Source organism: Heptranchias perlo, chromosome 3 (assembly GCF_035084215.1).
Source record: "Heptranchias perlo isolate sHepPer1 chromosome 3, sHepPer1.hap1, whole genome shotgun sequence".
NCBI lineage: Eukaryota > Metazoa > Chordata > Chondrichthyes > Hexanchiformes > Hexanchidae > Heptranchias > Heptranchias perlo.
This window is the reverse complement of record NC_090327.1, coordinates 115,991,740-116,019,436: the sequence shown is the minus strand read 5'-3', so window position 1 is coordinate 116,019,436 and position 27,697 is coordinate 115,991,740. Positions and strand designations below refer to the sequence as shown.

The 27,697-nt window shown below is 45.7% G+C and overlaps 1 protein-coding gene across 2 annotated transcripts in view; it reads right to left on the bottom strand.

Annotated features, from left to right (window-relative positions):
• The window catches only part of zgc:101716 (uncharacterized protein LOC492784 homolog), a 29,853-nt gene extending 2,436 nt beyond the window's left edge, over positions 1–27,417 (bottom strand). Inside the window, exons 1-5 of one of the 2 annotated variants that reach the window (XM_067981604.1) lie at positions 27,338–27,417; positions 19,881–19,976; positions 19,099–19,242; positions 13,893–14,419; positions 11,541–11,673 (exon numbers count right to left, since the gene is read on the bottom strand). In XM_067981604.1, the coding sequence (XP_067837705.1) occupies positions 11,541–11,673; positions 13,893–14,419; positions 19,099–19,242; positions 19,881–19,976; positions 27,338–27,409 (972 nt within the window). In that variant the 5' untranslated portion in view covers positions 27,410–27,417. Of the gene's footprint in view, positions 1–11,540; positions 11,674–13,892; positions 14,420–19,098; positions 19,243–19,880; positions 19,977–26,951; positions 27,100–27,337 lie in introns of those variants that run through there. The other variant, XM_067981601.1, reaches the window with a different exon arrangement.
• Between the last annotated feature and the right edge of the window lie 280 nt (positions 27,418–27,697).

The following is a 27,697-nucleotide window of genomic DNA, read 5'->3' as shown; positions in this document are numbered from 1 at the left end:
CACATGGTGAGTCACCACGCACACGTGAGCATGAGCAGACCCTGGTGGCAGGAGCAGCCGTGGAGAGTTCGCGTCGGTGGGAGCACTCTTCTCCAGGCTCTGCTCAGCCGGACCCAGATGCTGAACCCTGGGGGCCAGCCGTGAAAAGGAGAGTCATCGAGGGGCACGAGCACATTGCTGAGGTGCTGGAGCAGGTGCCACGCGCACTCTCCACAATCGCGCAGATGATGGAGGAGTCGAACTCCTGCATGAGGGGAATGGCGGCACAAGTACAGGAGGGTATCCGCGAGATAGCGTCGCGGGTAGGTGCGGGAATGTCTGCGATGGAGGAAAGGCTGGCCTCCCTCGAGCGTTCCGCACAGCTCAACATTGAGTGCGTCCAGGCCCTGACAACGGCCGTTCGGATTCAGGGTGAGCAACATTCTATCGCCTTAGACAGGCTGACAGACACACTACAGATGGCCTTCCAAGGCCTCACACAGGTCATCCAAACTGTCGTCCAGCAGAGTGGAAGGAGTGATGTGGGCCTGGGCTACAAGAGGGATGATGGTGAACGGGGACATGGAAGTGGGGACGCCACTCAAAGTGCCCCCACGTCTCACCCGTTGCCCCCCTCTCAACCAGTACCCGCAATGCTGCCTCCTCTCCAGGTGGCCGAGTCTGCCCCTGCAAAGGTGCAGGAGGAGCAGTCTTTGGAGGGGCCCTCACGGGCACCGAAACCCAGAGGACGTCGGCCCAAAGCATCTACCTGGTCAGGGTATCAACAAGAGCAACCTGCCACTACCTCTGCTGGAGCCACAGGGGTAGCACCACGTAGGGGTTCCCGGAAGTGTAAGGCGAAGGTGTTGTGAGCACAAAGGGAATGCACGAGGGTGAATGACTATCTGTGATGTTTTAATTTATAATTGTTTAGTGCACATCCCCAATAAACCCCATAGTTCTCACCACTACTGCCACGTCTTGTCCATTTTTGACCGGCCTGTGCAATAGGTCCCTTTCGTGGGGCTCAGCATGCAGACGAACGCCTGGTCCCGCCCATTGGGTCACACTACGGTGGGTGCAGGAGTAATTGCACCACTGTTCCGTGCAGGGGGCAGGGGAGGGGGCTGGTATGGCCGCCCCTCTGTCCACGTTGGGAGGTCTGCACGCTTTGGGCAGTCTGCTGTTAGGAGAACCGTTGACATATCAGTGCCTCCCTGGCCTGACGAGCAGCCAGGTGAGCCGGTGTTCGCCCCATGGGTCGTTCCTCCTCCTCCTCCTCCTCGGCCGCCTCCTCCTCCTCCTCATCCTCATCGTCGTCAATATGGGTGGTGGGTGTGGACGGGGCCTCCTCCAGCGGCACCCCCCTCTGTTGCGCCATGTTGTGCAGGGCACAACAGACAACTATAATGCGTCCCACTCTGTGTGGCGTGTATTGGAGCGCTCCCCCAGAACGATCAAGGCACCTGAAGCGCATCTTGAGCAGCCCTATAGCCTGCTCAATTGTAGACCTGGTAGCGATGTGGCTGTCGTTATATCGACGCTGTGGCTCGGTGGTGGGGTTCCTCAGAGGTGTCATAAGCCACGTGTGCAGGGGGTATCCCTTGTCACCGAGGAGCCAGCCGTTGCCGGTGTTGGGAGCGTGGAAGAGGGGCGGCACGGTGGACTCCCCGAGGATGAAGGAGTCGTGGCAGCTGCCAGGGTATCTGGTGCACACGTGTAGGAATCTCTTGCGGTGGTCACAGATGAGCTGGGCGTTCATGGAGTGATACCCCTTGCGGTTGATGAACAGTCCTGGCTCATGTGGAGGTGCCCGTATTGCTATGTGGGTGCAATCGATTACACCTTGCACCCGTGGGAAGCCAGCCACAGCATGGAATCCAACCGCCCTCTCCATCTGGCTGCGGTCATCCATGGCGAAGTTGATGTAGTGCGAGGCCCTGTGAAACAAGCCGTCGGTAACCTGCCTTATGCTCTTGTGTGCAGACGACTGACAGACCCCGGTGATGTCCCCGGTGGCACCCTGGAAGGATCCGGAGGCGAAGAAGTTGAGGGCGGTGGTGACTTTGACGGCGACGGGTAAGAAGATGCTGCTCGGTCCGTCCGGGAGCAGCTCGTCATTAAGGAGGCTGCAGATGTCCGCGACTACCTGGCGACTGACTCTGAGCCTCCGTATGCACTGCTCCTCAGAGAGGTCCAGGAAGCTGAGCCTCGGTCTGTAGACCCTGTGGCGAGGGTAGTGCCTCCTGCGACGCATCTCTCTCTGCGGTTGCCCTCCCTTCTGCTGTGCGGGTGGATGTGCCACAGCACCGTGTTGTGGAGCTCCACGTGGCAGGGGCGGGCGGCGTGGCTGGCGAGGCTGGTGATGCTGTTCGTCCTCCGAGGAGGTCATGACTGCGACTACAGCGTAGGTCTGAGGGGGTCCGCAAGGTAGGTAGATGTGTCCCCACACCGGGGTTGCGGTTCCAGGTCGGTGAGTTTTCTTGTTAGGGGGAGGGTGGTACAGGCCAACCTCTGTCCAATGTGACGGAGTGGCCGCCTGCGATGGTGAGGGGTCTCCCCCACCTGTCGAATGCACCTTTGCAGCTGCCACAGGCTGCTGGCTGCAACCCCTCCGTTTGGATTGGGAGTGTTTCCCCCAGTGTGGGAAACAGTCTCTGTTCACCGTAAAATCCCACCCCTCCTTATAAAACAGCTCAATCAGGTCTGTAAACGACCTGAACGAGCAGAATGAATAGGTTCAAGTGGCATCCCGCTGGCTTTAATTGCCTGCGGGATTCCCACCAGCGGGGGCTGCGCGTGCAGGCCGGCGCGTCAGTGGAGAACCTGGAAGTGCGCAGGTTCGAGGTGGGCTCTGGTCCCGCTACCGGATTTCCGGGGCCCCCCCCGCCAGGAACGCACCCGCTGGTGGGTGCTAAAATGCAGCCCCATGATTTTAAAGTTCTCATCCTAGTTTTCAAATCCCTCCATAGCCTTGCCCCTCCCTATCTCTGTAACCTCCTCCAGCCCTACAACCCTCCGAGATCTCAGCGCTCCTCCAATTTTGGCCTCTTGCACATCCTTGATTTTCTTTGCTCCATCATTGGCAGCCGTGCCTTCAGCTGCCTAGGCCCTATCTCTGGAATTCCCTCCCTAAACCTCTCCGCCTCTCTACGTTTCACTACGTTAAAGGCGCTATATAAATGCAAGTTGTTGTTATATTCACATATTGCCTATCACATCTCTGAGAAATGTCTCAAAGTCCCTCATTTAAATGAATCGCATCGAAGTAGAGTGCCTGTTGTCACCTACTTTAAAAGGAAATATTCATTGCAATGTTATGCTAATGCACTTGTAGTTATAAAGAAGTTAAAAGTATTACCCACATTAAAAGCATTTCAGCGACAACCAACAATTCTACAGAGTGATCAGGCCCCACTTAAAAATGTAATTCAGCTGTTCCATGCTATCAAGCGTGTTCAGTCAAAAAAAAATTGGTCTTTCATCCCTTCCCAAAAGAAATATTTTTACTGCATCAATGTCAGAACACTTTCAACAGTGGTAACAAATTTAAATGAAAGCATCACTCATTCTAATTGATCACAGAATTGAACCGGGTGGGGCAGAGAAGAGGAAAACCTCAAAGCATTTCTTAAAATGCGAAGTACATTGCTGCCATCGTGCTGAGATGCTGCCTTGCTCTCTAAAAAACTTTCTGTTCAACTAGTGAGTTCTGTAACATTGCCCACATTTATGTTTCTGAAGACTATTACCCATACAAGAGAACTGAACTCCGTTCAAAAATTCATCATAAATACGAGGGAGGGAGATATAGAAGTTATCACTGTCATTGAGAAACATCCTAACGGGGTACAGCGCAGATTTACCAGAATGATACCAGGGCTTAGAGGGTTAAATTATGAGGGCAGGTTGCATAAACTAGGCTTTTATTCTATTGATTTAGAAGGTTTAAGGGGTGATCTAATTGAAGTCTTTAAAATGATATAGGGATTTGATAGGTTGGATACGGAAATACTATTTCCTCTGGTGCAGCAATCCAGAACAAGTGGTCATAATCTTAAAATTAGAGCCACGCCATTTAGAAGTGAAATCAGGAAGCACTTTTTGACTAAGTGTAGTAGAAATCTGGAACTTGCTCCCCCAAAAGGCTGTGGATGCTGGGTCAATTGAAATTTTCAAGACTGAGATCAATAGATTTTTGCTGGATAAGGGCATCAAGGGATATGGAACAAATGTGGGTAAAATGGTATTGAGGTACAGATCAGACATGATCTAACCAAATGGCAGAACAGGCTCGAGGGGCTGAATGGCCTACTCCTGTTCCTATGATACCCTTGATCTTCTTGTAGCGAACCTGACAATCGTACTTGTAACTCAAACAACAAAAGCACCCTCGATTGCTTGAGGCTGAAGGAACTGTGGCTGCTTCTGAGGTTGTGGGCATTGACATGCCTGGTTCTGTACTCAAGAGTCACACACAATTCTGCATGTTGAGCGAGTTATATCCCTTGCAGTCTATAAAGGCACAGGAGTTGTGGGCTGGTGCCTGTAGGGCCACGGCTTCCATCTGTTATCCCCGGACTTAAGGGAACGTTTCAGAATTTCGCAGCACAGCCACATGGCTTCTGATTGGGGAAGAAGCTCAACCGGTTGGCTTCAGCAAACAGTGCATCAGTCAGTCAGGTGGCGTATGCGCCTATGGGCGGCAGATACAGATGACGTCCCCAGCGGGAGCCTGGAAGGATCCTGATGCGTAAAAATTGACAGCAGTAGTGACATTAACTGCCACTGGGTAGAGCTCATGCTGTGACATTGCTGGCAGTCTGCTTGACGCATGTAACAAAACTGTCACAGCCTCTTGAACTATTTCTTCGAAAAATTGATGTGTGATTGCCTCCATCGACATATGGGGATTTGGAGGGTAGTTAATGGTTCAGTAATCGCACCTACTGGATATTGGCCCTTCCTTTGCTTTCTCCAGGAAACATAAATACAGTGGGATCCCTGGAGAAGCCCATATTGGTGCTTGAAATACAAGTGGAAGTAAGTCAGTGCAAAGTTTCCAGAGGGCAAGTGTAAAATAAAGGCCGATATTAGGAGGACGGGGGGGTTCGCAGCGGGGCGGGTCGACTGGGCACGTGGGGAACGTGCCCAGTGAAATCGGGGTGCTCCGCACATGATTGCAGCTTGATTGGAGCCACTTACCTGTGCTTCCGGGTTTCCCGCTGGAAAGCTGCGCAGCGGGAGGACTGCGCATGCGCAGCATAGGCTGTCAGCTAGAGGAGCCCTATTTAAAGGGGCAGTCCTCCACTGACTGATGTTGCAAGAAATAGGAAAGATTACAGCATGGAGCAGCCCCGGGGGAAGGCTGCCTCCAGGTTTAATGATGCCTCACTCCAGGTATTATTGGATGGGGTGAGGGGGAGGACAGAGATCTTCCCCCCGGCGGGCAGGAGGAAGCGGCCTGCCTCTGCCACCAAGAAGGCCTGGCTCGAGGTGGATGAGGAGGTCACCTGCACCACCAACATATCGTGCACCTGCATACAGTGCAGGAGGCGCTTCAATCACCTAAGTAGGTCAGCCGTAGTGAGTACACTTACTCATTCCCCTACGCTCCGTCTGTCACATCACCGCCCCCACCCCACATCTCCTTCTGCACTGCCAACACTACTCTATCACATCACTCTTTACACCCACTCAAAGCTCATCCTCATCTTACCTGAACTTACTCACCTCGCCAGTACTCAACCCGCCACTACTACTCAACCCAATCCTCATACAATCTCACGGCTCTATCTCATACTCACCCTCTCATGCATCTCTTTCACGGTCAGCCTCACTCAACCTGCCACTACCTGTGCTGCAGCCACAGGGCATACATCACATATGTGCAGTAGGAAGCGTAAGGCAAACGTGTCGTGAGCATGAAGGGGATGCACAAGGGTGTTTGAGGGTTTGTCATGGTTTTTATTTATATTTAATTTCCGATCAACTCACATTACGTATTATATTGTCACCACTACTGCCACGTCTTTGCGAATCTTGTCTGGTTTGTGCAATAATGCCCTTTCCTGAGGATCACTATGAAGACCCACAACTGATGCCACCCATTGCGTCACTGCAGAGTGGGTGTAGGTGTATTTGACGTCGGTGATGTCCCCGGTGGCACCATGGAAGGATGAGAAGGAGAAGTTGTTGAGGGCAGTGGTGACTTTGACAGCGACAGGTAAGAAGATGGTGTTCGGGCCAGCCAGGAGCAGCTCGGCATGAAGGAGGCTGCAGATGTCCACGACTACATGTCAAGTGACTCTGAGCCTCTGTGTGCACTGCTGCTCAGAGAGGTCCAGGAAGCTGAACCTCGGTCTGTAGCCCCTGTGGCGAGGGTGGTGCCCTCTGCGACGTATCTCTCTCCGCTGTTGTCCTCCCTCCTGCTGTGCAGGTGGATGTGTCACAGCACTGTGTTGTGGAGCTCCACGTGTCAGAGGTGGACGGCATGGCCGGCGAGACTGGTGATGCTGTTCGTCCTCCGAGGAGGTCATGACTGCAGCTACGGCGGCCACCATCCGGAAGATGTACATTTGAGGGGGTCCGCAAGGTAGGTACATGTGTCTGGACACCGGAGTAAGTGCGCAAGTTGGCGAATTTTATTGTTAGGAGGGTGGTGGAGGCCAAGCTTTGTCCAAAGTGACAGAGTGTCCTGCAATGAGTGAGGGATCTCCCCACCCCACCTGTCAAATGGACCTTTGCAGCTGCCACAGGCTGATGGCTGCAACACGTCCGTTTGAACTGGGAGTGTTTCCCGCAGCATGGGAAACATCCCAGTTGTTTGCAAAATCCCACCCCTCCTAAAATATCATGTTAATCAGGTCTCTAAACGGCCTGAAATACTTTAATGATTACTTTAAGTGGCACACCGCCAGCTTTAATTGCCGGTAGGAATCCCACATGCGGGGCTGCGCGCGCATGTCAGCGCGTCACTGGGGAACCCGGAAGCGGGTGGGTTGGAGCTGGGCTCCAGACCCGCCCCGGGAATCCCCGATTTTCGCAGCCCCCCCCCCCCCAACGAACGCACAGGCTCGGGGGTGCGAAATCCGAGCCCAAACTGTCCCAAAGATTCTTTCAAAATTAGCTTTTCAGCTTTAATAGTCTGTACTCCTTTTTGTACTTTCAAATATGTTGGACAGCTGTTTTCAATGAGCTTTTATTTGTAATTGAGTGCATTTCCAGGGCAAAAACCCAGAAGTACATATGCTGCCCCCAGCAGCTCATTATAATATTACAGCAAGGATCTCACTGGTTTACAGTGAGATTGTGTCAAGTCCTGTAATGGGATGGGAATCAGCAGTGCTGCTCTCTGCCTATACTTCCGACTCCCTAACATTGATGTTACGCCACCACTACTCTCGTGAGGCAGCAGAAGATCTTCCCAAAGATGTTTTGTATTAAAAGACATTTTGCATTAAAAGAATAAAAGTCCTTCGAAAAAAGTTAAATGAAATCCTTCCAGCACAAACACAACGGGTGGGCTGTATGGATAATGACAGAGCTGGACTAATTGGTCTGCAGTACACAATAAACCATTTTATTTAAAGAACAGTTCAAACAAATTCCTGTGCATGCTATCGTATGCAGTACAGACTTGCAGCCTCACTAAAATGAACCGCACTCTTTGCTAACACACTGGGCTCATTTCCAAATGCTCTGTCTCGTAATAGACCAAATTACATACATATGTTTAGGAGCCAATAGATTTTGGTACAGTCTAAAGTAAACTGTACATTTTGTTCTGCCAGCCTGAGGTTTAAACTATACAACAACAAAAAAAACCACACCAAATGTGCACAGCATATTTTTGAGCATTTTTCATATAGAGTCGTTAAAATGGACTCCAATGGAAAGAAAATAAAAATATCAAAAGTATCAACTGAGATATTTTCCACAAAATCAAACAACAAAAAGATAGATTTGTATTTATAATCCACCTCATCACATCTTTCAGAAACATCTCAAAGTGAATCATATACAATGAGTTACTTTGAAGGGCAGTGACTCTTGTTATCAAGTAAATGTGGCAGCCATGTTGCACAGTGCAAAATCCCACAAACAGCATTGGGATAAATGACCAGTTAATCTGATGATGTTAGTTGAGGGAGGAATGTTGGCCAAGAGAACACTCTGCTCTCCTTTGAAATAGCATCATGGGATCTTTAACATATATTTAACAAGCAGACAGGTTCTTGGTTTAACATCCCATCCGAAGGACAGCACCATTGACAGTGCAGCATTCCCTCAGTATAAAATTGGAATGTCAGCCCTGAGTTATCTACTTTATCTCAAAGTGGGACTCAAACCCACAACCTTCTGATCCAGCAGCAAGTGCACGATGAACTGAGTCAAGCTGAAGGTTCAAAGTTGTGCAGATTTCTACAAACTTTTTCCAGTCTTTTCAAAAGGTGGGCAAACCACTGGTCACCGTAATTCATCTGGCTGTTTGTAAAGGAGTTTTAATGACTATTGACAGGCTGCAAGAACCTTACCCAAAGCCTGGTGCGTTCTCTCTCAGGATGTGGGCATCGCTGGCAAGACCAGCATTTATTACCCATCTGTAGTTGCCCCGAGTGTCTTGCCAGGTCACTTCAGAGGGCAGTTAAGAGTCAATGACATTTGTGTGGGATTGGAGTCACATCTCGACCCAGACCGGGTAATGACGGCAGGTTTCCTTCCCTAAAAGGGACATTAGTGAACCAGCTGGGTTTTTACGATAGCTTCATGGTCACTTTTACTGAGACGAACATTTCATTTCCAGATTTTCAAAACTGATCTCAAATTCTCACACTGCCATGGTGGGACGTGAACCCACGATCTCTGGATTATTAGTCCAGGCTTCTAAATTGCTAGTTCAGTAACATTACTACTGTACCCCTAGATACCCACCATAGTCTGGTAACTTGGATATATAAGCCAGCAGATATTCACATGGTGCCAGCTGCACCTGTTCGACAAAATTTGATCTAAACTGTGTTAATTGTATCCATATGATTTATATCAATTAGGGTTAATTATATTCAGGTGGTGCATATCAATTGGGGACATTTGTATACATTTATGAGAGCTTATTTAGGGGGTGCATAGTGGGTAATGTGGATCTGAGAATAAAGGCATGGAAGCAAAAAAAAAAATTGAACATTAAAATATGACATCAGCAAACTCACAATAAAAAACAAAAAAAATGACATTCCTCCCATCAATATTTTTTACCAGAAAAAAATTAAGTATAAAATTAGATTCCAATAATTCTTAAGAGTGCCAGGAAGCATCCTTGGGACTCTGAAGTTGTATTACACCATCAGAAGATTATATTTTTGGGCCAATTTCCCCAATCAGCTATGCTAAAATCAATGTGAGTTTGAAGCTGATGCTTGTGACCAACCCCTCCTGTGACTTTGCAATCACTGAAATCAAAAATAAGTGCTTTAAGTGTTCATATCGATAAATAATTATTTGGCCAATATTACTGTACTGTTTTGGAATTGGAACTGAACCCACTAAAACCTATGATCAAAGTGGACTTGGGAGCACAAAGAACCCTCCACACATGGTATTAAAAACCATATAACACTTTGGGCTCACAGGTGATACTTATCTGCCATCACTCATAGGAGTATTTTACTGCATTTCAACAGAATAATAAAGTAAATAACTCAATACTCTCCCAAATAGATGTTATTTAGTAACAAATATACAATTAAAATAAAACTGGAAATTCTTATCTAATTAAAAAACACGTAGCTTCATAGAATCACACAGCACAGGAGGTGGCCATTTGGCCCATCGTGCCTGTGCCTGCTCTTTGAAAGAGCTATCCAATTAGTCCCAATCCCCTGCTCTTTCCACGTAGCCCTGCAAATTTTTCCTTTTTAAGTATTTATCCACTTCCCTTTTGAAAGTTACTATTGAATCTGCTTTCACCACCCTTTCAGGCAGTGCATTCTAGATCATAACAACTCACTGCATAGAAAAAATTCTCATCTCCCCCTGGCTTTTCTGCCAATTATCTTAAATCTGTGTCTTCTGGTTACTGACCCTCTTGCCAGTGGAAACAGTTTCTCCCTATCTACTCTATCAAAACCCCTGATAATTTTGAACACCTCTATTAAATCTCCCCTTAGCCTTCTTTGCTCTAAGGAGAGCAATCCCAGCTTCACCAGTCTCTCCACATCAAATTCCCTTATCCCTGGTACCATTTTGGTAAATCTCCTCTGCTCCCTCGCCAAGGTCTTGACATCCTTTCTAAAGCGTGGTGCCCAGAATTGAACACAATACTCTAGTTGAGGTCTAACCAGTGATTTATAAAGATTTACCATTACTTCCTTGCTTTTGTAGTCTATACTAAAAAAGGTAAATAAGAACATAAGAAATAAGAGCAGGAGTAGGCCATATGGCCCCTTGAGCCTGCTCCGCCATAGATGATCAAGGCTGATCTTCTACCTCAACTCCACTTTCCCACCCTTTTCTCATTTCCCTTGATTCCCCTAGAGTCCAAAAATCTAACAATCTCAGCCTTGAATATATTCAATGACTGAGCATCCACAGTCCTCTGAGGTAGAGAATTCCAAAGATTTACAACCCTCAGTGAAGAAATTTCTCTTCATCTCAGTCCTAAATGGCCGACCCCTTATCCTGAGGCTATGCCACCTAGTTCTAGATTCTCCAGCCAGGGGAAACGGCCTCTCAGAATCTTGTATGTTTCAATGAGGTCACCTCTCATTCTTCTAAACTCCTCATAGGACAACCCTCTCATCCCAGGAATCAATCTAGTGAACTTTCGTTGCACCGCCTCTAAGGCGAGTATATCCTTCCTTAGATAAGGAGACCAAAACAGGACACAGTGTAGAAATAGAACTGTTCAATAAGTTCTTAATAACATAAGCAATACCCACTTGTATATAGTACCGTATCAAGTTAAGCTTCTCACAAGATAGTTTTGAATGAAGAAGGCTATCTCTCCGGAATACGGAGCCTAATATCTTCTTATTACTGTATCTAACAGTTTCTTAAATCAGTGCAGTACCCGGTCTCAATGCTCCTACCTAGTAAGCTAATACAGCTGTTGATCAGCCTCTGTGTAAATACAATACTTCCCAGTATCTGTGCAAAATTGCCCTGCACAACCTCAGACTTGTGCCCTTGTGTGTCTCAAAGTAGTGCTCTGGGCTTATAGTTTTTCCCAAACCATTTCACAGATTACTATTGGAGTGCGGTTTTTATGTGAACAAAGTTCCACAGCAACAACTTGCATTTATATAGCACCTTTAATCAGACAAAATTTGATACCGAGTCACATAAGGAGATATTAGGACCAAAAGCTTGGTCAAAGAGGTAGGTTTTAAGGAGCGTCTTAAAGGAGGCGAGGCAGAGAGGTTTAGGGAGCGAATTTCAGAACTTAGTTCAGAGGCAAAAACACCTGGGGTTTATGAATAGAAAACTTTATTTATATGAACTGTATGCTACTCAGACAGTATATAAAAATACAAATTCAAGCAACTAATAGATCCAGCTACCTCATTTAGTGCATTCAGCTCCTCCTCACTCAGTTCCAGGTTACAGAGCTGCTGCCTGATCTCCTCTTGGACAGCCAGGTTCCTCTCCAGGACAAAGGAGGCCTGCTGAGGCATTATCACCTGCAACAGAAGTCTAAGCACAGATGATTCAATTGGTTACCCTTTCACACTGCAAAGAAAATGGCATCACATATTAAATAATACATAAAATGCACAGTACAGTCCTTTCCAAACTCTTTGGTGCTGCACAAAACTCATCTCAGAACGGTGTCTGTACTTGCATCGGTGGAGCTCAACCTTGCATTATATAGTGCCTTTAACGTAGTAAAAACATCCCAAGGCGCTACAAAGGAGCGTCAAACAAAATTTGACACTGAGCCACATAAGGAGATATTAGGACAGGTGAGCAAGGAGAGACAGGTAGAGAGGCGGAGAGGGAATGCCAGAGCTTAGGGCCTAGGCAGCTGAAGGCACGGCCACCAATGGCAGGACGATGGAAATCAGGGATACACAAGAAACCAGAATTGGAGGAACATAGAGTTCTCGGAGAGTTGTAGAGCTGGACGTGGTTACAGAGATAGAGAAGGGCAACTTTAATTGTTCTATTGGTGTGATAGTCAAATGAGCAAACAGAAAAAGAAACTACAATTAGAAATAGAAACTTCACAAAAAGTTCTTTGAGGTAACTATTTAAGTATAGAATGTCTTTACATAACATAGTGAGAATACTGAAGGTTTCTGGCCTGTTTGTAAAATGAATCATACACAAATGTGGAAAAAGGGGACCAGTTTGGTGAAATCCAAAATTCTTTATGCACTCGTTGAGCTTACTTTCTTCTCTCCCTTTCTCTGCCAATTTTCATCCTTCAGCTCTCCTTCCGAAGGCACTGAATTCTTGATGGAATATAGGCAAACAGGCATCAGGTGTCCTCTGGTACTTTGCCCAAGCAGTTATTATCACTCGTGTTTGAGTCTTGACGGCGAGTGTCGCCAAGCTACTGAATCGCAGGGAGTATCACACCTGTGATCCTGTTTCCCACCCCTCTCCCAATCCAACACACAAGCATTTCCAAGTAGGGTTTCTGGACAGTAAATAGGAGCATGAGTACTGGTCATTCCACCCCCACCCCAAATCCAGGGGTGCTGAGGTCAATTAGTGTCTCTACCCCCATCCTGGCAAATGTGAGATTATAGTATCCAATAAACACAACATCATTGTTACAACCCCCAAGTCACAATATTGTATTTCTAGATATTGGGCAGTAATGGTACTCTCTGGAATGTAAGGGACATAGGGTCCACTTGTGGAAAAGACCAAGAGTATTTTTCTCACCATCTGTCCCGCTTTTCTCAGTGTGAGCGAGCATGGGATGGGGGTTTCTGCTGGGGGTTCCTCTCGACTCCACAGTTGGATAAGGGGAAAGGCATGTAGGGGAGGCGAATAGACTTGTGAAAGGTAGAGAGTTACCAATGATAGAATATTTCTCTCCATAGCAGAAAAATTATTTGAATAAGAGTGAGAGAAATGCAAAAGAGCAAAAAAAGTGAGTAAGAGAAGGACAAGGAGAGAGAAAAAGAGGGCAAAAAACAAAAAACTATGGTATACATACAAAGTAGGAAACTTCCAGAAGAGAAGAGACAGAGAAGATACTTAAAGAAAGGGAGAGAAGGGGGTAGAACTTCTGCCAATGCTCTCCTTACTCCCACTGTGACTCTGTATATGCCGTTTCTCCAGGGTTTGTGCTGATCTCCGAGCGTTCAGGGGTGTCTCCAGGGAAATTCTACCACGGGTTGCAAAAAAAGTCACATGAGAAAGTGGGGCATACGGAAAGAGAAATATAAAGGCTGACAAAGAAGTGAAAGGCAGAAAGAATTAAAAAACGGAATACAAGTAGAGACACAGTTACAAGAAGAACATCACATGAAATGAACTAGTTTACAAGTTAAAATAATACAAAATAAGCTGATGGAAATCAACAACAGCTTGCCTTTAACATAGTAAAATGTCCCAAGGCGCTTCACAGGAGTGTTATCAAACAAAATTTGACACATAAGGAGAAATTAAGGACAGGTGATTTGGTCAAAGAGGTAGGTTTCAAGGAGCATCTTAAAAGGAGGAGAGAGAAGTAGAGAGGCGGAGAGGTTTAGGGAGGGAATTCCAGGGCTTAGGGCCTAGGCAGCTGAAGGCACGGTTGCCAATGGTGGAGCAATGAAAATCCAGAGGTTAAAGTGCTAAGGAAAGATCCTATTGTTCTGATACATGGACAAAAATACTTGGGATGTAACATTAACTCGCACTATAGATGTTGACACAGACAAATGACATACCCTGTTCACACATAACATGCATACCTTGCTCTTATGAAGGAAGAACATGCAAATAACCACAGATCCCTCAGCTCTTTCCTACTTTTGGAATCGATTTCTATGCTATCGCCAGCAGCTGAATAGAAAGAGCCAACATTTCCCATTCCCGATGGTTTCCTTCTACTGCTTGCAAGTGTTGTATCTGAATTCTCTTTTTCGAATACACTTTTGGGGCAGATTGTCTTGGAAAAATCTTTGCTTGAGTGTTGAGGCTGGGAGCAGTCAGATTTGGTTTTAGATGTTTCCATCTCTCCAGCTGTCTTTTGCGAAGTTCTGAGGCAGTGTCCGTCCTTGCAGGCTGGGACGGTCAACACTGTTGGAGAAGATAAGGCTTGAACTAGGCCTAGGTAAGACTCAGCCAGTTTCTTCCAGCACCATGGGTTGAGAGGGTGCAACGAAACTAAATGTTGTAAAGAACAAAGTTCTCGGGACAGATTTCCAGCATTCCGATAAATCAGAATATTGAGGTTAAGAACTGTGGTGAGGTGGTCTGTGTTGGTTACCTCGGATCTCTAGTAAACAGGATAAAAATAACAGAGAATCGAAATAAGGAGAAGTCTAAGGACTTAGTGTACTTGAAAATAAACAAGAAGCTAACCCGGCAATTACAGGTCAGACAGCCTAATGTCGGTGGTGGGGAAACTTTTAGAGACAATAATCCAGGACAAAATTAACTGGCACTTGGAAAAGTTTGGGCTAATAAATTAAAGTCAGCACAGATTTGTTAAAGGAATATCGTGCTTGATTAACTTGATTGAGTTCGTTGATGAAGTAGCGGAGAGGGTTGATGAGGGTAGTGCAGTTGATGTTGTGTATATGGACTTTCAAAAGGCATTTGATAAAGCAGCACATAATAGACTTGTTAGCAAAGTTAAAGCCCATGAGATTAAAGGGACAGTGGCAGCATGGATACAAAATTGGCTAAGGGACAGAAAGCAGAGGGTAGTGGTGAAAGGTTGTTTTTCAGACTGGAGGGAAGTATACAGTGGTGTGCCCTTGGGGTTGTATTAGGACCACAGGTCTTTTAGATATATATTAATGATCTAGACTTGGGTATAGAGGGTATAATTTCCAAGTTTGCAGATGACACGAAACTCGGAAATGTAGCAAACAATGTGGAGGATAGTAACAGACTTCGAGAGGACATAGACAGACTGGTGAAATGGGCAGACATACGGCAGATGAAATTTAACGCAGAGAAGTGTGAAGTGATACATTTTGGTAGGAAGATTGAAGAGAGGCAATATAAATTAAATGGTACAATTTTAACGGGGGTGCAGGAACAGACAGACCTGGGGGTGCACATACACAAATCTTTGAAGGTGGCAGGACAAGTTAAGAAAGCTGTTAAAAAAGCATATGGGATCCTGGGCTTTATTAATGGTGTTGTAAAATTGTTTACAATCTAAGTTATAGTCCAACAAATTTATTTTAAATTCCACAAGCTTTCGGAGGCTTCCTCCTTCGTCAGGTGAACGGTATGGAAAATCCATACCGTTTCCATACCGTTCACCTGACGAAGGAGGAAGCCTCCGAAAGCTTGTGGAATTTAAAATAAATTTGTTGGACTATAACTTGGTGTTGTAAAATTGTTTACAATTGTCAACCCCAGTCCATCACCGGCATCTCCACATCATGGCTTTATTAATAGAGGCATAGAGTACAAAAGCAAGGAAGTTATGCTAAAACTTTATAAAACACTGGTTAGGCCTCAGCTGGAGTATTGTGTACAATTCTGGGCACCATTCTTTAAGAAAGCTGACAAGGCCTTAGAGAGGGTACAGAGAGATTTACTAGAATGGTTACCGGGGATGAGGGACTTCAGTTATATGCAGATTGAAGAAGCTGGGGTTGTTCTCCTAAGAACAGAGAAGTTTAAGGGGAGACTTGATTGAGTGTTCAAAATCACAAACAGTTTTGATAGAATAAATAAGGAGAAACCGTTTCCCATGGCAGAAGGGTCGGTAACCAGAGGACACAGATTTAAGGTGATCGGCAAAAGAGCCAGAGGTGACATGAGGAAACGAAACATTATTTTTTACGCAGCAAAACGTTATGATCTTGAACACACTGCCTGGAAGGGTGGTGGAAGCAGATTCAATAGTAACTTTCAAAAGGGAATCGGATAAAAACTTGAAGGGAAAAAATTTACAGGGCTATGGAGGGCAGGGGAATGGGACTAACTGGATAGCTCGCTCAAAGAGCCAGTGTAGGCACGATGGGCCGAGTGGCCTCCTCCTGTGCTGTAGCTACTATGATACAAGTGACACGTGCTTTATTTCTGCAGTGTAATTAGTGTTTGTTATGCCTGCAGCACAAAATCATTGAATTGTACAGCACAAAAGGAAGCCATTTGGCCCATCGTGCCTGTGCTGGCTCTTTGAAAGAGCTATTAAATTAGTCCCACTCCCCTGCTCTTTCCCCATAGCCCTGCAATTTTTTCCTTTTCAAGGAATAATCACAAATTCTGTCCACCTGCATTTATGAATATTATTATAAACTGGTCAGCATTTAAAAAAAAAATTATACTTTTCCTTCCTTTTATGTTATGCGCTATTTTCCAGCTGAGAAAGGACCTCTCATAGAACCCTATCTATACCACTCATAAAATCACTGTTAGCGAGAATGGAGGAGGGTGGCCTAAGTGACCTGTCCACTATATTATCCCTCCCATCTTGTCGTCTCTGTTGACTACCTTTCAACTTCAGCAAGAGCTGGAACTTGCAATGTGGAAGAATTAGGATAGGGGTTTGTGACCCCAACACTCCAGACTGCAACAAATCTACAGCAACCCAGTGAACTACAAGTATTTCTTGTCTCCCCAAAATCATAAGAACATAAGAAATAGGCCATCCGGCCCCTCGAGCCTGCTCCACCATTCATCAAGATCAACACCATTTTCCTGCACCATCCCCATATCTCTTGATGCCGTTAATATCTAGAAACCTATCGATCTCTGCTTTGAATGTACTCAATCACTGAGCCTCCACAGCCCTCTGGGGTAGAGAATTCCAAAGATTCACCACCCTTTGAGTGAAGAAATTTCTCCTCATCTCAGTCCTAAATGGGCTACCCCTTATTCTGAGACTTTGACCCCTGGTTTTAGACTCCCCAGCCAGGGGAAATGTCCTTCTTGCATCTACCCTGTCGAGCCCTGTAAGAAGTTTGTATGTTTCAATGAGATCATCTCTCATTCTTCTAAACGCTAGAGAATACAGGCCTAATCTACTCAATCTCTCCTCATACGACAATCCCACCATCCCAGGATTCAGTCTGGTGAACCTTTGTTGCACGCCCTCTACAGCAAGTATATCTTTTCTTAGGTAAGGAGACCAAAATTGTACACAATACTCCAGGTGCGGTATATAATTGCAGTAAAACATCTTTACTGCTGTACTCAAATCCTCTTGAAATAAAGGCCAACATACCATTTGCCTTCCTAATTGCTTGCAGCACCTGCATGTTAGCTTTCAGTGACTCATGTACAAGGGCACCCAGGTCACTTTGAACATCAACATTTCCCAATCTCTCACCATTTAAAAAATACTCCACTTCTGTTTTTCCTACCAAAGTGAGTAATTTCATTTTTCCACTTTTATATTCCATCAGCCATGCTCTTGCCCACTCACTTAGCCTGTCTATATTCCCTTGAAGCCTCTTTGCATCCTCCTCACAACTCACATTCCCACCTAGTTTTGTGTCATCAGCAAACTTGGAAATATTACATTTGGTCCCCTCATCCAAATCATTGATTATAGATTATGCATAGCTGGGACCCAAGCACCGATCCCTGCGGTATCCCACTAGTGAGTCTGCCAACCTGAAAAAGACCCTTTTATTCCTACTCTCTGGTTAACAGACAGAAAACAATTCTCAATCCATGCCAGAATATTAACCCCAATTCCACACGCTCTATCTTTGTTCACCAACCTCCTGTGTGGGACCTTATCAAAAGCCTTCTGAAAATCCAAATACACCACATCCACTGGTTCCCCCTTATCCGTTCTACTAGCTACACCCTCAAAGAACACCAATAGGTTTGTCAAACATGATTTCCCTTTCATAAATCGATGCAGACTCTGCCAAATCCTATTATTATTTTCTAAATGTCCTGTTATCACTTCCTTTATAATAGATTCTAGCATTTTCCCTACTACTGATGTCAGGCTAACAGGTCTGTAGTTCCCTGTTTTTTCTCTCCCTCCTTTCTTAAATAGTGGAGTTACATTTGCTACCCTCCAATCTGCATGAACTATTCCAGAATCTATAGAATTTTGGAAGATGACAACCAATGCACCCACTATCTCTATAGCCATCTCTTTCAAAATCCTGGGATGTGGATCATCAGGTCCTTGGGATTTATCGACTTTCAGTCCCATTAATTTCTCTTTTTTTTACTAATACTAATTTCTTTCAGTTCCTCATTCTCGCCAGACCCTTGGTTCTCTAGTATTTCTAGGAGGTTTTTCATCCTTTCTATCATTACTGTAACACCTTATAGGGCACTGTCTGTAGTCCCATGGACACCTATTGGGGTGCCATCTATTTTTTTTAAAATCCATTTTTGGTAACCTTTTACTTTCTGGAACCTATACAAGAATATGTTGCATATCCCTGATACTCAATACTAATTATCAACATACTTACATTCTAATTGTTTAATTATTTCAGTAAAGACTTGCATTTATATATCTCAGGATGTCCCAAAGCCCTTTACAGTCAATTAAGTACTTTTGAAATGTTGTAACTGATGTAATGTACGAAACGCGGCAACCAATTTGTGCACAGCAAGATCCCACAACAGCAATGTGATAATGACCAGATAATCTAGTTGAGGGATAAATATTGGCCAGGACACCGGGAGAACTCCCCCGCTCTTCTTCGAATAGTGTCATGGGATGTTTTACATCCACCCGAGAGGGCAGATGGTTCAACGTCTCATCCGAAAGACGACACCTTTGATAGTGAAGCACCTTCCTCAGCACTGCACTGGAGTGTCAGCCGAGATTGTGCTCAAGTCTTCGGAATGGGACTTGAACCCACAACCTTCTGACTCAAGAGGTGAGAGTGCTATCCACTGAGTCAAGGCTGACACATCAGTACTTTGTTATACGAGCATAGTACTTTTTGATTGTATAGTACCATGAAGCTATTTCATAATTTAATTTTGCACTGCCACTGTAAGACTAACCAGCTTTTGCGCTATATCCAAAGCATCCTCATCTCTGCCAAGAAAGCACAGACATCGAGCTCGGGCCTCCTGTAGGTCTCTTCTAAGAGCTATATTTGTCTCTGGAACAAGTGCCAGGCTACCGGTGTACTCATGCAATGCTTTCTAGGAAAGAAAAAATACAATACAGTATGCATTACATAGTATTTTGTAATCAAGTGACTGTTTACAATTATATATCAATTAGGCCACTACTAAAACCTAGCACAGGCAGAAAGCATTTCTTAAAAAAATTGCAAGTCCTCTGCAAAAAAGTATTCACTTTTTTCATTATTAATAAATCCAATAGAGAATTCAGGAGAAACTTCTTTACCCAGAGAGTGGTGAGAATGTGGAACTCACTAACACATGGAGTAGTTGAGGCAAAAAGCATAGATGCATTTAAGGGGAAGCTAGATAAACACGAGGAAGAAAGGAATGGGATATGCTGATAGGATTAGATGAAGAATGGTGGGAGGAGGCTTGTGTGGAGCCGAACGACATGTTTCTGTGCTGTACATTCTATGTAATTCCATGTAATTCCATGTAATTTGTAGCCAGTGCTTCATTGGACATTGTTCTGATAATGAAAGTGAGATTACGGTGTTGTTTTGTTTTTACGTCTTTTAAATCCACTTTAATAAAAAGGACAAAGGAAACACAATAGACCATTGAGAAAATGTAAGTGTCAAAATATTACAGACATGAGATGGTTGTTCTTAACATTCCCTCAGTCACAGCAAACATTCCAGATCTGCAGATACCTGATAATCCTGACGTTTGAATGCCAGATCTCCTCGGAACTTCAATACAGTCAGTTTCTCCACATCGTCAGCTGTGCAGATCTCTTCACAAAACCACTGCAAGTGATCGGAGGCGATAACGTTGAAATTGAAGTAGAACTTTATTTTTTTTTTAAGAAATCTACCAAAGAGCAGTTGATTCAAGCCAATTTCGAGATATGAAAATTACTGACAACTTTTCACATCAGCCAGCCCACTTTCGGAAGAGAGTTTGATGAATTTTAAAAATGTTTTTTTTTAAAAAAAGACATAACCAAAAAGTGACTAGGAAAATGTTATTACACAGAGGGGAGTCAACGGGAAGTCAATAGCAAGGAAGTTATACTAAACCTTTATAAATCACTGGTTAGGCCTCAGTTGGAGTATTGTCCCCAATTCTGGGCACCACACTTTAGGAAGGGTGTCAAGGCCTTGGAGAGGGTGCAGAGATTTACTAGAATGATACCAGGGATGAGGGTCTTCAGTTATGTGGAGAGACTGGAGAAGCTGGGGTTGTTCTCCTTAGAACAGAGAAGGTTAAGGGGAGATTTAATAGAGGTGTTCAAAATTATGAAGGGTTTTGATGAGAGTAAATAAGGAGTAACGGTTTCCACTGGCAAAAGTGTCAGTAATAAGGAAATGGTAACAGGGCACTTAGAACAACATAATATGATTAGGCAGAGTCAACATGGTGTTATGAAAGGGAAATTGTGTTTGACAAATTTATTAGAGTTTTTTGAGGATGTAACTAGCAGGGTAGATAAAGGGGAGCCAGTGGATGTTGTATATTTGGATTTTCAAACGGCATTCGATAATATGCCACGTAAAAGGTTGTTACGCAAGATAAGGGCTCATGGGGTTGTGGGTAATATATTAGCATGGATAGAGGATTGGTTAAAAGAGAAAAGGACAGTAGAGATAAACAGGTCATTTTCAGATTGGCAGGCTGTAACTAGGGGTACCGTGCTTGGGCCTCAGCCATTTACAATCTATATTAATGACTTGGACGAAGGGACCAAGTGTAATGTATCCAAGTTTGCTGACAATACAAAGCGGGAAAGTAAGCCGTGAGGAGGACACAGAGTCTGCAAAAGGATATAGACAGGTTAAATGGTGGCAGATGGAGTGTAATGTGGGGAAATGTGAGGTTATTCACTTTGGTAGGAAGAATAGAAAAACAGAATATTTTTAAATGGTGAGAAACTATTAAATGTTAGTGTCCAGGCAGACTTGAGTGTCCTGGTACAAGAAACACAAAAGTTTAGCATGCAGGTACACCAGGCAATTAGGAAAGCAAATGGCACGTTGGCCTTTATTGCAAGAGGGATGGAGTACAGGGGTAAGGAAGTCTTACTACAATTGTACAGGGCTTTGGTGAGACCTCACCTAGAGTACTGCGTACAGTTTTGGTCTCCTTATCTAAGGAAGGATATACTTACCCTACAGGCAGTGCAACAAAGGTTCACTAGATTAATTCCTGGGATGAGAGGGTTGTCCATTGAGAGGTTGAGTAGAACGAGCCTAAACTCTCTGGAGTTTATAAGAATGAGAGGTCATTGAAATATATAAGATTCTGAGGGGGCTTGACAGGGTAAATGCCAAGAGGTTGTTTCCCCTGGTTGGAGAGTCTAGAACTAGAGGACATAGTCTCAGGATACGGGGTCGGCCATTTAAGACTGAGGTGAGGAGGAATTTCTTCACACAGAGGGTTGTGAATCTATGGAATTCTCAACCCCAGAGGGCTGTGGATGCTGAGTCATTGAGTATATTCAAGGCTGAGACAGATAGATTTTTGGACTCGAAGGGAATCAAGGAATATGGGGATTGGGCGGGAAAATGGAGTTGAGGTCAAAGATCAGCCATGATCTATTGAATGGCTGAGCAGGCTCGAGGGGCCATATGGCCTACTCCTGTTTCCATTTCTTATGTTCTTAACCAGAGGATACAGATTTAAGGTCATTGACAAATGAACCAGAAGGGAGTTGAGAAGTTTTTTTTCTTTGCGCAGCGAGTTATGATCTGGAATGCGTTGCCTGAAAGGGTGGTAGAAGCAGATTCAATAGTAACTTTCAAAAAGGAATTGGATAAATACTTGAAAAGGAAAAAATTTGCAGGGCAATGGGGAAAGAGATGGAATAGTGGTTGAGATCAGGACATTGGGCTAATTTAAGAAACAACTAGACGCTGTAGTAGGTTTGGTATTCTGAAGGGATAAGGTCAAATGGGCCATTGGGGCCTTCTTCATTCAAACCCATCTCGAGACATTTTAGTTCATCCCATTATCCATCCCCTCTTTTAAAAAAAAAGCACCATTGATAAAAAAAAGTTACTGATCGTCATTCTAAGTCCAATACTGCTTACTTTTACTTGTTTAAGAGGATAAATAGGAACTGTATATGAACAGAATTGGGATATGTAAATGAGAGTTTCTGGAACATTGCAGGTAACCAACAATATAAGTGACAGTTATTTCTTGGCGTAAATGAACACCCAACAATGTGATGGGTACGGTAGCATTGTGGTTATGTTACTGGACTAGTAATCCGGAGTCATGAGTTCAAATCCCAACACGGCAGCTGGTGAACTTAAATTCAATTAATTAAAAAATAAAATCTGGAATTAAAATACCAGCATCAGTAATGGTGGCCCTGAAACTACCGGATTGTCGTAAAAACCCATCTGGTTCACTAATGTCCTTTAGGGAAGGAAACCTGCCGTCCTTACCCAGTCTGGCCTATATGTGACTCCAGACGCACAGCAATGTGGTTGATTCTTAATTGCCCTCTGAAATGGCCTAACAAGCCACTCAGTTGTAAAATCTCGCTAAAAAATGTCACAATAAGAATAAAACCGGACAGACCACCTGGCATCGGACCACTAGGCACCGGACACGACAAAGGAAAACCAAGCCCTGTCGACCCTGCAAAGTCCTCCTCACTAACATCTGGGGACTTCTGCCAAAATTGGGAGAGCTGTCCCACAGACGAGTCAAGCAACAGCCTAACAAACCCAAGCTCAGAGAATCATACCTTTCAGCCAATGTCCCAGACTTTTCCATCATCATCCCTGGGTACGTCCTGTCCCACCGGCAGGACAGGCCCACCAGAGGTGGTGGTACAGTGATATACAGTCAGGAGGGAGTGGCCCTGGGAGTCCTCAACATTGACTCTGGACCCCATGAAATCTCATGGCATCAGGTCAAACATGGACATGGAAATCTCCTGCTGATTACCACCTACCGCCCTCCCTCAGCTGATGAATCAGTCCTTCTCCATGTTGAACACCACTTGGAGGAAGCACTGAGGGTAGCAAGGGAACAGAATGTACTCTGGGTGGGGGACTTCAATGTTCATCACCAAGAGTGGCTCGGTCGCACCACTACTGACCGAGCTGGCCGAGTCCTGAAGGACATAGCTGCCAGACTGGGCCTGCGGCAGGTGGTGAGCGAATCAACACGAGGGAAAAACTTACTTGACCTCGTCCTCACCAATCTACCTGTCGCAGATGCATCTGTCCATGACAGTATTGGTAGAAGTGACCACCGCACAGTCCTCATGGAGACGAAGTCCCGTCTTCGCACTGAGGACACCATCCAACGTGTTGTGTGGCACTACCACCGTGCTAAATGGGATAGATTCAGAACAGATCTAGCAGCTCAAAACTGGGCATCCATGCAATCTGTAACCTAATGGCCTGGCATATTCCTCACTCTACCATTACCAACAAGCCAGGGGATCAACCCTGGTTCAATGAGGAGTGCAGAAGAGCATGCCAGGAGCAGCACCAGGCGTACCTAAAAATGAGGTGCCAACCTGGTGAAGCTACAACTCAGGACGACATGCATGCTGAACAGCGGAAGCAACATGCTATAGACAGAGCTAAGCGATTCCACAATCAACGGATCAGATCAAAGCTCTGCAGTCCTACCACATCTAGTCGTGAATGGTGGTGGACAATTAAACAACTGACGGGAGGAGGAGGCTCTGTAAACATCCCCATCCTCAACGATGGCGGAGTCCAGCACGTGAGTGCAAAAGACAAGGCTGAAGCGTTTGCAACCATCTTCAGCCAGAAGTGCCGAGTGGATGATCCATCTCGGCCTCCTCCCGATATCTCCACCATCACAGAAGCCAGTCTTCAGCCAATTCGATTCACCCCATGTGATATCAAGAAACAGCTGAGTGCACTGGATACAGCAAAGGCTATGGGCCCCGACAACATCCCGGCTGTAGTGCTGAAGTCTTGTGCTCCAGAACTAGCTGCGCCTCTAGCCAAGCTGTTCCAGTACAGTGACAACACTGGCATCTACACGACAATGTGGAAAATTGCCCAGGTATGTCCTGTCCACAAAAAGCAGGACAAATCCAAACCGGCCAATTACCGCCCCATCAGTCTACTCTCAATCATCAGCAAAGTGATGGAAGGTATCGTTGACAGTGCTATCAAGCGGCACTTACTCACCAATAACCTGCTCACCGATGCTCAGTTTGGGTTCCGCCAGGACCACTCGGCTCCAGACCTCATTACAGCCTTGGTCCAAACATGGACAAAAGAGCTGAATTCCAGAGGTGAGGTGAGAGTGACCGCACTTGACATCAAGGCAGCATTTGACCGAGTGTGGCACCAAGGAGTCCCGGTAAAATTGAAGTCAATGGGAATCAGGGGGAAAACTCTCCAGTGGCTGGAGTCATACTTAGCACAAAGGAAGATGGTAGTGGTTTTTGGTGGTCAATCATCTCAGCCCCAGGACATTGCTGCAGGAGTTCCTCAAGGCAGTGTCCTGGGCCCAACCATCTTCAGCTGCTTCATCAATGACCTTCCCTCCATCATAAGGTCAGAAACAGGGATGTACGCTGATGACTGCACAGTGTTCAGTTCCATTCGCAACCCCTCAGATAATGAAGCAGTCCGATCCCGCATGCAGCAAGACCTGGACAACATCCAGGCTTGGGCTCATAAGTGGCAAGTAACATCCGCGCCAGACAAGTGCCAGGCAATGACCATCTCCAACAAGAGAGAGTCTAACCACCTCCCCTTGACATTCAATGGCATTACCATTGCCGAATTTCCCCCCCCCAATCAACATCCTGGGGGTCACCATTGACCAGAAACTTAACTGGACCAGCCATATAAATACTGTGGCTACAAAAGAAGGCCAGAGGCTGGGTATTCTGAGGCAAGTTACTCACCAAAGCCTTTCCACCATCTACAAGGCACAAGTCAGGAATGTGATGGAATACTCTCCACTTGCCTGGACGACTGCAGCTCCAACAACACTCAAGAAGCTCGATACCATCCAGGGCAAAGCAGACCGCTTGATTGGCACCCCATCCACCACCCTAAACATTCACTCCCTTCACCACCGATGCACAGTGGCTGCAGTGTGTACCATCCACAAGATGCACTACAGCAACTCGCCAAGGCTTCTTCAACAGCACCTCCCAAACCCACGACCTCTACCACCTAGAAGGACAAGAGCAGCAGGTACAAGGGAACAACACCACCTGCACTTTCCCCTCCAAGTCACACATCATCCCGACTTGGAAATATATCGCCGTTCCTTCATTGTCGCTGGGTCAAAATCCTGGAACTCCCTTCCTAACAGCACTGTGGGAGAACCTTCACCACACGGACTGCAGCGGTTCAAGAAGGAGGCTCACCACCACCTTCTCAAGGGCAATTAGGGATGGGCAATAAATGCTGGCCTCGCCAGCGACGACCACATCCCATGAACGAATAAAAAAAAAACTTGCATTTATATCGGGCCTTTAACGTAGTAAAACATCCCAAGGTGCTTCACAGGAGCATAAGCCTGCACCTAAACTAACAGCTTTCCAAAAATAGAAAGTTTGCGTACTAAAAACTGACCATTTATTTACTTAATTTTCCCACAAAAAAGCAAGACCTAATACCATAAAATTTGTTTCATTGTTGTTTTTTCCTTACTTTAAAAAACCCTTACATCATTCTCCAATCAACAAGTGGAGAAAACGTACAGGTAGACCTGTTCTCATCTTTCTTACAATGGCTACTAGATGTTTACTTATATCCATAGCTTCCTCGCCACTTCTAAGGTTTCAATCACCAAGGAGGCCAACTCTGATGACTTTCCCCCCTTCCTCCCCATCCACTAACCTCACCCTTTTCCCAAGTTCCCTCACCAATACACTCTAACTCCCTCCATACTACTGCTGCCTTACCCAACAGTCCCTTTAGCTTTGCTATTGATGCTTTCATCCCCATCAAAATCACCCCACCCCCATCTCCGACCTCTGACATTCCCCGGTACAGTTCCCACCTCCACCCTCAGAAGTCTGGGGGCAACATTCAAGGGCACTTGGCGCAGATTGATCGCTTCACAGGAACGTTATCCGACAAAACGTGACACCCAGCCACATAAGGAGATATTAAGACAGGTGACCAAAAGCTTGGTCAAAGAGGTAGGTTTTAAGGAGTGTCTTAAAGGAGGAGAGAGAGGTAGAGAGACGGAGTGGTTTAGGGAGGGAATTCCTTAGGGCAGAGGCAGCCGAGGGCACGGTCACCAATGGTGGAGCGATGGAAATCGGGGATGCGCAAGCGGCCAGAATTGGAGGAGCGCAGAGATCTGGGAGGGTAGGAGGCAGTAGGCATGGTGCTGTAATGGGTAGCCGTATACTAGGACCTGAAATGTTTGAAGGAGGGGGAAATATCACATCTTCCCCCATCCTCCTGTAAAGCTGTCAGCAAATAATATTATCACAATAACATAAACTGGTGAGGCTGAGGATTTGCCCAAAGGATGGTTCAGAGATCCTAGCGACCAAAAATACACTTTGGGGAGAAAATATCATTTCTTACTGATTAACACACAGTCATTTCCTGCAGCAGCATTTTGTTTTAATTGCCTGGAAGATCTGGACCATGACCGACATCCCCCCCCCCCTCCCAGCCCTACCGAAAAGCCCGGGCCCCGAGCGGCCTCGTCTCCTGTCGGGCCAAATTCACCACAGTTTGTGCAACGATTAAATAAAAAAAATCACTGGACAACACATTCAAACAAAAAAAAAACACAACCTCTACCTCTGGCTCGCAGAGTTTCGCACTGTAGGAATCGAGCGTTATCCCCCGCACCGCCGCTCTTTTCCGAAACTCTTCGAAAACGGAATCATCAAAATGACATCCCCAACCGTCCGCCTCCATCGCCGCCTCCTTCAGCCCAACCGTCGGGTTGCACCAACTAACCAGTTCCCCCGGAGCACGGCAGAGTCGCGCAACAGTTCCAATTCTCCCCCCTCCCTGCCAAAACCAGCCCAAGGCAACTGAACCTCCTGATAACCATCAGAATCATCGCAATTTCGGCACAGAAAAAAGCCATTCGGGCCATCCTGCCTGTGGTTGGTGCTGTCTCCGCCCCGCCTCAGCTCATCTGCTGCGGAAACCCTCACCCATGTCTTTGTTACCTTTAGATTTGATGATTCCAACGCTCTCCTGGCCGGCCTCCCATCTTCCACCCTCCATAAACTTGAGCTCATCCGAAAGTCTGCTGCCAAGCTTTTGGTCACCTGACCTAATATCTCTTTTTTTTTTATTCGTTCATGGGATGTGGGCGTTGCTGGCGAGGCCGGCATTTATTGCCCATCCCTAATTGCCCTTGAGAAGGTGGTGGTGAGCCGCCGCAGTCCGTGTAGTGAAAGTTCTCCCACAGTGTTGTTAGGTAGGGAGTTCCAGGATTTTGACCCAGTGACGATGAAGGAACGGCGATATATTTCCAAGTCGGGATAGTATGTGATTTGGAGGGGAATGTGCAGGTGGAGTTGTTC